Source organism: Tachysurus fulvidraco, chromosome 6, assembly GCF_022655615.1.
Source record: "Tachysurus fulvidraco isolate hzauxx_2018 chromosome 6, HZAU_PFXX_2.0, whole genome shotgun sequence".
Classification (NCBI taxonomy): domain Eukaryota; kingdom Metazoa; phylum Chordata; class Actinopteri; order Siluriformes; family Bagridae; genus Tachysurus; species Tachysurus fulvidraco.
This window is the reverse complement of record NC_062523.1, coordinates 12777858-12790200: the sequence shown is the minus strand read 5'-3', so window position 1 is coordinate 12790200 and position 12343 is coordinate 12777858. Positions and strand designations below refer to the sequence as shown.

The 12343-nt window shown below is 36.1% G+C and overlaps 2 protein-coding genes across 4 annotated transcripts in view; one reads left to right on the top strand and one right to left on the bottom strand.

Annotated features, from left to right (window-relative positions):
- Positions 1–6895, top strand: part of LOC113654484 (inactive dipeptidyl peptidase 10-like) — a 51119-nt gene extending 44224 nt beyond the window's left edge. Inside the window, exons 21-26 of the mRNA XM_047814434.1 lie at positions 111–165; positions 524–623; positions 806–864; positions 3111–3183; positions 6275–6348; positions 6467–6895. Coding sequence (XP_047670390.1) covers positions 111–165; positions 524–623; positions 806–864; positions 3111–3183; positions 6275–6348; positions 6467–6592 — 487 coding nt within the window. The 3' untranslated portion in view covers positions 6593–6895. The remainder of the gene's footprint in view (positions 1–110; positions 166–523; positions 624–805; positions 865–3110; positions 3184–6274; positions 6349–6466) is intronic.
- Positions 6896–8630: 1735 nt separating this feature from the next.
- Positions 8631–12343, bottom strand: part of LOC113654482 (inactive dipeptidyl peptidase 10) — an 83143-nt gene continuing 79430 nt past the window's right edge. For all 3 annotated transcript variants that reach the window (XM_027164665.2, XM_027164669.2, XM_027164668.2), the window contains 4 exons: positions 12145–12203; positions 11942–12014; positions 11705–11778; positions 8631–11471 (listed from right to left, as the gene is read on the bottom strand). In XM_027164665.2, coding sequence (XP_027020466.1) covers positions 11334–11471; positions 11705–11778; positions 11942–12014; positions 12145–12203 — 344 coding nt within the window. In that variant the 3' untranslated portion in view covers positions 8631–11333. The remainder of the gene's footprint in view (positions 11472–11704; positions 11779–11941; positions 12015–12144; positions 12204–12343) is intronic.

Below are 12343 nucleotides of genomic sequence, written 5' to 3'. Positions count from 1 at the left end.
CCCTTGTGTTTGACTGTAATGTTTACCTTTGATGATATGATTTAGGACATCTCATGTAACACTTTTAATATGGATTAAATCAGCTTTGGTAATATTGTTTGTATTTGCAGGTATCTGGTGAAGCATTCGTACATTGATGGGAACAGGGTCGGTGTTTTTGGCAAGGTGAAGAGAACAGAATTATGATATTAATATATACTGTTTCATGAATAAAATATCACGTGATGCATCTTTCAGTACAGAAGCTGCTTTCCTCATTCATAAATGTTTAAAAAATTTACACAAAACTGGTGCTTCTGAAGATGTGAAAGAGATGCTTATAAAAGTCCATACATCATTTAAGTGTGTGAAATGCATTCATTTAGATCTGAGTTAACAGAATACATAAATTTTATAAATTTCAATACTTGGTCATTGTATCTTTAAACTCATCTTCAAGTTATATGCTGCGTTAATATACCCTAATCGTGGAAGTTAAGCACAAATATATTTAGAATGTGTGTTTGTGTGTGTGGTTCTGCAGGCGTATGGTGGCTTCCTAAGCTCCCTTCTCCTCTTGTCTCACAACTCACCATTTCACTGTGGTGTTGCCATGGCACCCGTCTCTGACTGGAGACTCTATGGTACCACAGAAGCCATTACAGTACAATAACACAAACAGTATCACATCTCACCCACAAACCCTGTATCAGTGTATAAGTGTACAAATCTTCTTTTAGAGTCTCGATAAACCATTTCATATATTTGAGTTGGAATATGTTATTTGACCTTTAGTAATCAGATGCTCATTTGTTTGTCTGTAAAGCCTCAGCATTTACAGAACGATATTTTGGGTTTCCAGCCAAGGAGGAACACAAGTATCAGGTAAGTCAAGTGACATAACCTCTCTTCTTTCTTCTTCTTCTTCTTATAATAATAATAATAGTAATGATAATAATAATAAGAATGATAATTATTATTATCATTATTATTATTATCATTATTATTATTATTATTATTATTATTATTATTATTATTGTTATTATTATTATTATTATTAATAATAATAATCACAATTAATTATAATATGAAAACATAAGCATGTATAAAGATACAATGCAACACAAACATGGCAATAGACAAAATAAAATGTATATGAAATGAAATTAAACGTGACAATTTGTAATAAAATGGAAATAATAATGCAAAGTTTACGTATAATGTTCATGTATGTTCTGCTCATTTAGATTAAATTTTGAAAGGGAAAAAGCATATGTATATATGTTTAAATTACATTTTAAGTTTAATGCCAGATTTAAACAATAAATATTACAAAAAGCTCTTATATTACTCTTTTGTTTGCTTTGTTTTATTTTTTTCTTGAATTGCCCTTAAGAATGGCCCCAATTTCTGGGTAGTAGTAAAAAGAAAGGGTAGATTAAAAGTCGCTGGTTGTCTTTGATGTACTGCTAATGTGGATCACATTGTGCTTATTAAATATAGCAAGAGGATGGTAGTAAAAGAGGGGGATATAGCAACTGAAAAAAAACCCCAGGTATTTTCAGTTGCTGCTTATTTTGTGGATATTTTACCTGCTGATTCCCATCTAACAGCTAGCTAACCACTGTCATACTGCTTACAAACAGGGAGTTTGAGGGCCATTCTCTAAAACACATTAACTTTTTGCTAACAGCATCTCCTACTATAACACCGAACAGCATATAACTGTTCAAAAAAAGAGCAATTATTTGTTCATGAGGAATAAGTGTTATTTCCTAATTTCTTTTAACACAACCTTGGTTTGGTGACCAGGTTAGGTATTTTGAAATGTCCCAATTTTCATTGAGAAAACAGAAGAATTTGGTTCATATAAATTCAGAAATAGGAATTTTTTTTCTGACCCTGGTTTGCACTGGCCAGTCCTGCCTTTAGTGGTGTGCCTTGAGAGGAATGTCAAGCGAAAGCCATTGATGAACTCCTGTAAGGTGTTGATGCCACCATTGCACATCATAATGGGCCTAATGAATCTGTCACAGCTCTAGATAAGGACTGGGTAGTCTTAAAGTACCTTAAAGATGTCTTTCCTAAGATGGCTGGGGCAAAAATCAAAGCAGCTCCCTTCTTCAGATCGCAAAAAGAAGATCCTGGAGTACAAGTATTTCCCAAGAAGCAGAAATAGGTTTGTGGAACAGCTTTGTTGTGGTGGCGTTGGGCTTCCTGGGCAATCACAATACTAGCCGGTTGAGACTAATGAAGAACTATGGCACAGTGGACTACAAGATGTCTCTTAAAATCCATATTCTTGATGTTTATCTTGATAAATTCTAGAAGAACATGTTACTGTATTCAGAGAGTCAAGAAGAGCGCTTCCACAATGTGGAATAATGTGGATGTACTGGATATTGAATGGTACCAAGGACAATATAATGAACATGATGGGAGACTACATTTGGGGGCTGCTTTGGGAAAGTGATTTAGAATATATCAAACTACTCACTTTAAGGTTATTGTTATGTACCATTAAGTATAGATAAATGTTAATTTTGTTTCATATGCTGTTTTTTTCTGACTTTATTTGAATGCAAATTTACCGGTTTTCTCAATGAAAATAGATCAATGTGTAATGGCAATTCTCTATACTTTTGAGACACAAGCAACTGGAAAATAACACTTAATACACAGGAAATTTGTATTACATTGTGTAATAAACTCTGGCAGAAACCAATAAAAAACTCTTTATTAAAAAATATCACCTTGGCTGTATCTTAGCTGATCAGGATGACTTCTTTAATACATTGTCTCTGCTATGATAAAACTCCTCTATTCTCACTGTAATAAATAAACAGACTGGGGGAATTACCTCAGGTTTCTTTTCATGCATTTTTATTTTTGTGTTGTGCCTGTCGATATGTACACATTATTGTTTCATACCATTATTTTCTGAAAATAACAGATTATTGTGCTTTCTACAATATAAAGTGTACAACATTACCGTATATTACAATATGACAGTTTAGTCTTTATACCAGATTTAGCCTGTCATGTTGTAATATTATGTAACATGTTCACATGCATGTGGGTTGTATGTACATCTGTATAATGAGTGGTACTACATGAATTTGTTACTGTAGATCTCTAGCCTGCTGACTAACATCAGCACATCTGAGAAGCAGACGTTTCTAATACTTCATGGGACAGCTGATGGTAAGTGATGTCTAAAGTCCTACATTTTTAAACAGTTTAATTAAATAAAAGTGTTGTCTGTTTGCTTTTCTTACTAGTTTACCACCTAACAGAGTTTTTAAACTGATAGTATTCTTAATATGTGAACCAGTATCAGGATGTATTAATTGTTCGAGACTTTGAAGCACTTTTCTAAGTCACTTCGGATATTCCTGTCTTCCAAAAGCCTTTAATGCATTAATGCAATTTATCAGATTATGTGCTATTTGTACATGTGTGTACATGAGAACTGATGAATGTTTTTAAGTATTTAGCAACCAGCATCACCCACATAGACAACATTTATATTTGTCACCTTTCTAACAATGCCAGCACTTTCAAGAGATAAATGCTGATATCTCTACAAAACCTGATGACTTGATGAGTAACTAGCTCAGGGTTGTTGATAAGGCTTTGACTCACACTGGATATAGCAACTGGGGCCATCATATACTGTAGATAGCAATAAGGAGCTCAAATGACCCTTGCAGGGTCTAAAGGCACATGGGCTAAAGGCACATGGTTAATTAGGCACATCTCAAAAGTAATCAAAGGTATATACACCAGCAGTTACAGGCACTGTTAAATATCTAGCTGTCAACAAGCTGCTAGGGGGGCACAGTGGCTTAGTGTTTAGCACGTTTGCCTCACACATCCAGGGTTGGGGGTTCGATTCCCGCCTCCACCTTGTGTGTGTGGAGTTTGCATGTTCTCCCCGTGCCTCGGGGGTTTCCCCCTGGTCCAATGACATGCATGGTAGGTTGATTGGCATCTCTGGAAAAATTGTCCATAGTCTGTGACTGCATGAGTGAATGAGAGTGTGTGTGCCCTGCGATGGGTTGGCACTCCATCCAGGGTGTATCCTGCCTCGATGCCCGATGACGCCTGAGATAGGCACAGGCTCCCTGTGACCCGAGAGTTCAGATAAGCGGTACAAAATGAATGAATGAACAATCTGCTTTCGGTAGTAAGGTTAAGGAAGGTATGGTATTACTCCTAAAATTGTTGGATTATATATTCAGGAAAGCTAAAGATCATACCAAGGCTAAAACACTCTTCCACAAATGCTACATGCATGTCTCACAACATTCAAAATGATCATATACATAAGTGATATAGTACAATTAAATAGGTACCTCGTGGCACACAGCTGCACTTACAGTAAAAAATAATGGGTTGTTATTTATGTTTCAATTTTGCTTCATTTAGTGAATTAAGTTTCCAACCATATTAACATAGACATTTCTGCGTCATGTCACGACGGTGTCAGAGTTATGTCTACCAAAGATGAAGGACTGCAAAAATGTGCAAGAAAGGCTTAATCATGAAGTGCCATATGTGAACTTTTTTGGTCACGATCTCATAAAAAGGTAGGAGCTCAATATACTAGACAGAAATAAAGTCAACATAGAAATGTGTGAAATTCAGCTTAAACACCGAAGGACATTTTCAGCAAGCATAGAAGTAGTATGTTACGTTTGAGGAAGGCACATTGAAAGGGACCTGACTACAAGATTTAGTGAGGAATTGTGCAGAAAGAGAGACTCAGGAGGTTCAACACTACATCAAGATGGCTTCAAATCTTTTTAGGAAAGGTGAAGTGTTTCTTTTTTATTGCCTATTTGCTGATTTTAAATGTTCAAATGTTTAAACATTAGCATGGTATATGTTATCTAAATACAGCTCTATCCTGACAGATTTGTCAAACAGCTGGTTCTCAGGCAACTAGCTCAGTACCTTGTGCACATGCTGAATAGGTTAACATTGGATAGGAGAGTGTATGTGAATGCCATTAATGTAGACTATTACCTACTTGTCTAAAAAATACTCATGAATACCTGGAGCATAGATAGGGCCTTGATAAAACCATCATCAAACATTTGTAGAAAAATCAGATTATAATGTTTAGCTCTTCTATAATAAAGAATCATGAATGCCTGAGTTCTGTGGCTATGGCAACAAAAGGAAGTGAATCATTTATTTGACAGTGATTGTCTTCAGTCCTGTGCAGTACATACATGAGTGTCAAAGCTCTTCTTATTCTCTTCTTCTTTACAAATAAAACCTGTCTGTTGCATAGGATTGAATATCTGTGGTGAGCTTCTTGGATATTCTCATCCTAAGTCTCTTCATAGTAGAGAAGGTCATTTTAATTCCATGAAGAACTGGAGTACTCTATGAATTTAATGTGGAGAAAGTTTCATAGCTCTAAAAACCTCACTGAGGTCTGCTTATTACATCATCCTGAGATGAGTCTGTATTCCATAGCTTTTGAAGAATGTGAAATGGTCTGTGGAAAACTCAGACATTTTTGCCTGCAATTCCTACCAAATGAATGAGGTCTATGAAATGGGTGATGATATCTTATCCCATGAGTTGGCCCCATGACAGTTAGCCAAGAGACCTTTCAGAAATGAGTACAGAGAACCCTGCTCATCCAAACTTCAAGAGGCCATCAGTAATTATCATAAATGCAGGAAAAATGGTGTACGGCAGTAAGGCAATTTGCAGTATCTGAACATGGCCTGAAAGTTTTCGAAAGTTGTAATAGTTTCTCCCTTCCATCCTTTTCGCTTCTTTAAACTGTGATAGAGACAGGGAAGTGCTCAGAAGACATATGCCAATTTATGGCTTTCATTGTGCATCACCATGGGACTTGTGTCACTTTTAGAAAATAGGCATTGGTTTGAAGCCTGAGGTAAAGTATTTGACTAGAATAATTGATAACAGGAGCGTGGTGCATCGCAGTGGTCTATTAGAGCAAGCAGACCTCTGAAAGAGAGTATCTGCAACATTTGATGTATTCAGACAACCAGCTCTTGCCAGTAACTAGGGACTCCTGGTAAAATGTTGGACCTGGACATGACATGATGCAGATAATGTATGTACTGTAGTTCAGTCACTTTAGAAAATCATAAGCATCAGTTGCAACAGCTGCAACTGATCAACTTAAATAAATAATATAGAACAAGCAAAAAATAAAAAAAACAAAAATTATTTATTGGCCCTCTTGGCAGTTTTTTCTCATATTACACCAGGAGATTATTTCTACCTCTCCACTTCTCTCTTGCAGCTTCTGTTCACTTTCAACACACAGCAGAGCTGGTGAAGCTGTTAACTATGCATAATGTGAACTATACATTGCAGGTCAGTGTCGCAACCCTCGAAAAGAGCCCAGTAATAAATGTGCTAGAGTTTACTGTTTTCCATGCTATCCATTTTGTAACTGTATACACATTCCTGCTCTCTTACTGAATTACCGTAGATTTTTCCTGACGAGGGCCATGACATCAGCAGCACACACTACATGCTGAGTTCTGTCATCAGATTCTTCAGAGGGTGCTTCCATGAAAACACTGATGTCACCATGGAAACCGGGGAGGATCACTAGCATCTGTGGCTTAAGTGATCTCAGCTGGACTCAGATGGGATTTAAGGACAAGATGGCTGCCATAACAAGTATCCTTGACATGGGTGACTTTATTCTAATCCCTCTGGTCTCACTCCTACCTGCCAGAGGCACAGAAGGCTTTCTTATCTGGTGTAGCAGTGGCGCAGCCACACTGAGTCACACAGTCTAAGATTTTGCAAGATCAGTTGTGCTGTGTCAGTAGAGACTGCACTAGTATGAATGACCAAGTTTACAATATTTAAAGATACTATGAAGCTTACAAATAAACCAAATGAATTTCTACTTTCTGTTTACTTCATGAAAGTCAAACATACTTATATACATACATATAATAAAACTTGAACACCCATTCATTCTAAAAAAGAAAAAAAATAATGGCCATTTTCCCTCATTATTTTTTCCATTATTTATTCTGTTAAGCATTATTCGCAAAATAAGACGCTTAGAGATTTTGGAGAACATCTTTTCACCTGTGGATATTTTATCAAGATTGTTTTAATAAATTTTTTTAATAAAAAGATTAAAGAGACGTTTTGAGACGTAAGGTTGTGTAAACTCTATATTACAGCTTATTTGGAATTGAGCCTATATTCATCAAGGTACCTCAACCATGACATGTTCACTGTTACCTTTGCTGAACATTAAGTACGCAGTAAATGTTTGTTTCCCGTTATCATTTTGTGTAACTTTGTGTGTATACATTCCACTGACACATTAAATACTTTATATAAATCACACATAAACCAAGTAAATGTCATGTAATTAAAGGATCTATAGAATACAAACTATATTTGCCCTGTTATTTCCTGCATTAATTCATGTAACTGTCCATGTATGACTAAAAGTTTCATAAGATTAGAAATGTCATCTGTTATATGTTTATAATAAGACATATGGTATATACTGTAAATTCCTATTGGAAGTCCTTTGTTTATCCAAGTATCCAGTACTTGGTATTTCCAGAAATATATTTCAACAATCATCCTATTGTATAGGGCTCACAAATGAAAGTCATTCATCTGTGAAATCATATTAATAGTGTTTTCTTCCAAGTGTGTAAAGCTGATGTGGTCTGTGCGGCAGTTTAGACACAGTATGCTATGTACAGTAGTAGAGCTCACCCTCCCTAGTTGGTATCTGTAGTGTGATAGGAGAGCGTTGACTGGTCGACCAAAAAAACATTAAAAATGACAATTCTGATAGATTATGAACTCAAGTGCTTAAAGATATCATCAGTTTTCTTCCTACTGCATCTATAGTATATATAGTAGATATATGTTATCAGAGTGATGAATTTGTGGTTTTGTTCAGTTTTATGCAATGCAACAAACCTTCAGGAAAGCAGCAGTTGGTAAGTCAAACTACATATGAACAGCTTTGCTAAGACATTCTGGCCTTTATGATTATTCTCTCTATTTTCTCTCTCCATTTAAATTTAAATTTCTATTCTCTCTCTCCATTTAAATTGTTATTGTTGTAATTCAACTGCCTTCATACTAATTAGAAGTAAATAGTCAGTCAGTAGATTGTAAAATATACACAAAATATAAAATATACACAAAATAATTGAATTATGTACCACAACATTGTGCTTTACAGCAATTATTGCATTGATATTTATTGTAATTATAATTAACTGTTGTGGAAAATAAATACCTGTAATACTTAACTACTAATACTTAAATAAAGTTATTTACAACAAAGTTTATGCTTATCAAATCTAATTGGTTAATCAAGGTTTAAGTATGATTTTTATAGCAAAAAGCTAAAGCCACAAAGCTGGGAAGAGGACAGTTTCTATTGCCAGCCCAATAAAAAACAAAGATGTGCATAAAATCTAAAAATAAACAGGCATTTCTTTAAATAATCTCAGACATGCATGGTTTGGTTTCTCTCTCATTCTTTGTGGTTCATATTCACCAGCATTGTGTATAAATAAATGCAATGATTGTTATAAATAAATGCAATGATTTTCATGATATGAAGATAACAAATGTATAACATCGGTGAGTCTGGGTCAGTTTGGATGAGCTGTTTATTTATAGTCATTATTTGAGGACAGAAAGGCCCAATCCTCCAACCTGTCTTCCTTCTCATTGCCCTGATCCCAACCAGCCAAACAAAAATAAAGCAGAAAAAACAGTAAATCTAAAGTACAAAAGAGATAAACAATCAAACCAACACAGATGATGACAATATCCACCCTGCTTGCTAAACTACTATGATATCTGATAAATCGTAAAAATATACTGTATGTACTGGATACACTTGTCTGTACAAATCACACCGCCATCTCTGGAGTCTACTATATACACACACATGCACCCTTACACAGGGCCTGTCCACACTATGACTTTAATGACTGCACTAAAGATTTAAACATGGTAATATGGTACAGAATATTCGTGCTCAGTTTCCACATTCAACTCGTGTTTTGTATAGTTAGTCACTGTGTGTCATTTGAACAGGTTTCTCAGTATTTCAGTTGCACAAAAGCTACAGAAGCTTTCAATATATCACACTGAGCCATCAGCATGATGCTCTCATTCAGTCATTTAATGCGCCCCGTCACCTTAATAATTTACATCTAAAGATTACAATGAAAACAATCCCTCTGCATGCTGTGTACACTTCTGTGCTATTACCCTATGAGCTAGACTAATGACAACTATCCAGAAATTCCATTTCACTCTGAAGCACTACTGTTGCTCTAAAGCTATTGCAGTCTCCATCTGTGTTCAACTTTTAATTTATTTTCTGTCACATAATTGTGTTCTTTACTCAGTCAAATCTGTAACACAATTGTTTTATTTTAACACAACAGTTTAAATATATTAACAAAAATAAGGCAAAATGCTTCAAAGGAATTTAGTGATAACTGATACCCGGTGAATGTGATTTTTTTGAGTAGCACATGTCCGTAGATTACTTGAATGATAAAACACGTAACCGATCACTGCTATCTGATGTCATCAGTGTTATAATGGTAATCCTACCTCACAGCTCAAGGTTCCTGTGTTCAGTCCTGAGCTTGAGATACTAACTGGATGGGTTTCTTCCATCCAAAGACATGCAATTAGTGGCCAAATAGCCCCTAGGTATAAGTGACTCTATGCATGTGTGTGCACATGGCACCCTGCAACAGACTGGGTGTATTCCCACCCACCTTGCAGATTCACCACAAACTTGCCAAGGATCAAGTGGTGACTGTATTGACAAAAATTTAATTGACAGATTAATTAATACATTGTATGAACTCAAATACAGTTCCACACATTTATTATCATCTCTAGAAGTGACTAATGTGTCTGCAGCAGGGTTGCCATGTCTACAGTAATTAAAGCCAGCCCAGAAACAATACAAGATCTGAAAACCTGCCCATACTCTATACAGTACATTGTCCACCCCTGACTACAATAACCAAATGTGCTGTATTATTTTGGCAATACCAATCAGTTTAAACAAAGTAGTGTTTAATAGAGTATATATAGCTTATTAAAACATTTCACATTATTACAGATTATCAACATACTGCATACAGAAATGTACAGAGCCTATTTTCTGAATGGGATCAGGAGACACCTCTGTGGCAGCACCTGCATGATAAGAGCAGTATGGTTCGTATTTGTGGATAAGTAATTGAAAATTTAAAAATAATTACAGTATTTTATTAGAATCTGGAGATGTAAAACGACCAATTCTTAAACTTCTGGTTAAAAGTAATCTACTTCTGTGAGGAAATCATGGACGTGGCAACATTTATCTGCAGGAAAAATGACTCAGGAATTGGAGGACAGAATACTCACAATGATCACATCAGATAGCAGTTAGTTGAAATCAATGTTGGTTTAGCTACAATAGAGAAACAGTGATCCGGAAACATGTCCTGCTGAAATATATATGTTCACCTGTTAGATACAATTTCAGTTTTGTGTGTGGACAGGGCAGCTGGTTTTTACAGCGTCCAGTAAAGTCCTGTCTGTGTGTCAGTGTGTGTATGTCAAAAAGAGTCAACCTCGTTTCAACCTCTCAGCGTGGTTCAGCGCTTGTTGACGGAGACGCCACTTCTTCTCGGTGAAGGTTGTTACCATGGAAACAGTGAGCATTTTTGTGCGGTAACAAAGTGCAGCACTTTGTCTGCACACAGCACACTGTCCCAGTGTCTACCGCACACATATTTGAAGAAAAAACAAACACAAACATGCAGCTGTGTGACTGGATCAGGTCCACACAAACAGACCATCTGCACTGTGATTGGCCAAATCAGGATTCAATTAAAAAATCTGTATGATGATTGGTCAGCGCGTGAAGCATCCGGCTTAAGATAGAAGTGATTTCTGATATGTGAAAGAATTGGTTGCTGTTTTAACAACCAAGTTTGTTTCCAGTTAGAAATGTCCATTATCAGCAAGTAAATACACACACACAAAAACACTTACACACCTTTTGGGCCTATGTATCAACATTCACATTGTCTAAACATCAACACATAAACCCACATGCATATATACATATCTAATCACACACATACTCCCTCTTATCAAAAAATCTAAAAATCTTTCCATTTAGAGGTGCAGGTCTCTTGTAAGGTGGGATCCTACAGGGAGCAGTGGTGTGTGTGTGTGTGTGTGTGTGTGTGTGTGTTACACAGGTCTGCGTGGAGAAAGGTCTGGTGTGTATGTGTGTGTGTAAAGGTCCTGCTGTTAATGCACTCTTCAACCTACTCCTCCTCTTCCTCATCTTCATCTGCGAGTGGGAAGATATCCTCCTGCAGGCAGGATCGGAAGTAGCTGCTCAGAGATGCTGAAAGATGCTGCCGACTCTGTTCTGACAGGAAGTGACCTTCATCAGGATAAATCTGCACAAAAACACATATCAAGTCGATAAACATCAAGTACAAATGCACAGGATAATCTTGGCTACCTATTTATGGTATTATGCATGTTCAGTACTTTTATAGTATTAGTTATTAATAATTTATTATTTACAACTTATTTACATTTATTTACATTATTTATTATTTAATTATTTAGTTGTAATAATTTATTATTTAGTATTTGTTGCATTCCATATTTAGTGTTTCTTCAGTACCTGCAGTGTATAGTTGGCTCCAATCTTCACCAGATTTTTAATGAGTTCAGCTGAGTGTTGGAAGTGAATATTTGCTTGAAAGAAATAAACAAAGGAAAGGACAAATCTCACTATAACGTCATTTCGACCCAATCAATTTTCTCTCTCTCTCTCTCTCTCTCTCTCTCTCTCTCTCTCTCTCTCTCTCTCTCTCTCTCTCTCTCTCTCTCTCTCTCTCTTTCTCTCTCTCTCACTCACCATCTGCAGTTCCATGTACAAGCATCACAGTCTGGTCTCTAAAGCCCTGTACATTCTGTAGCACGCTGGAGGACTGGAGAACAGACAAGTATTTTAAAATAGCTTAACTGTTTTTATAGCACATTTATAATGCTCTGGAGCAACACAATGACAGGCAAGGAAATGAATATTTTTGGTTTGAGTAAAGAGGGTGAAAAACCCACCTGGTATCTGCTGTCATCCTGCAATGGAACTCCTAGGTAGCGCTCTGAGAATGCTGAGGCTGCCGAGAGAGAGAAAGAGACAGAGAGAGAGACCTAAGTAATGGAAATGATAAATCCTAATGCTGTCCAGAATACAGTGATCTCAGAAGTTTATATTTTAGAAAAATATATTTAACCAAACATTTTCTGTGTAATCAGT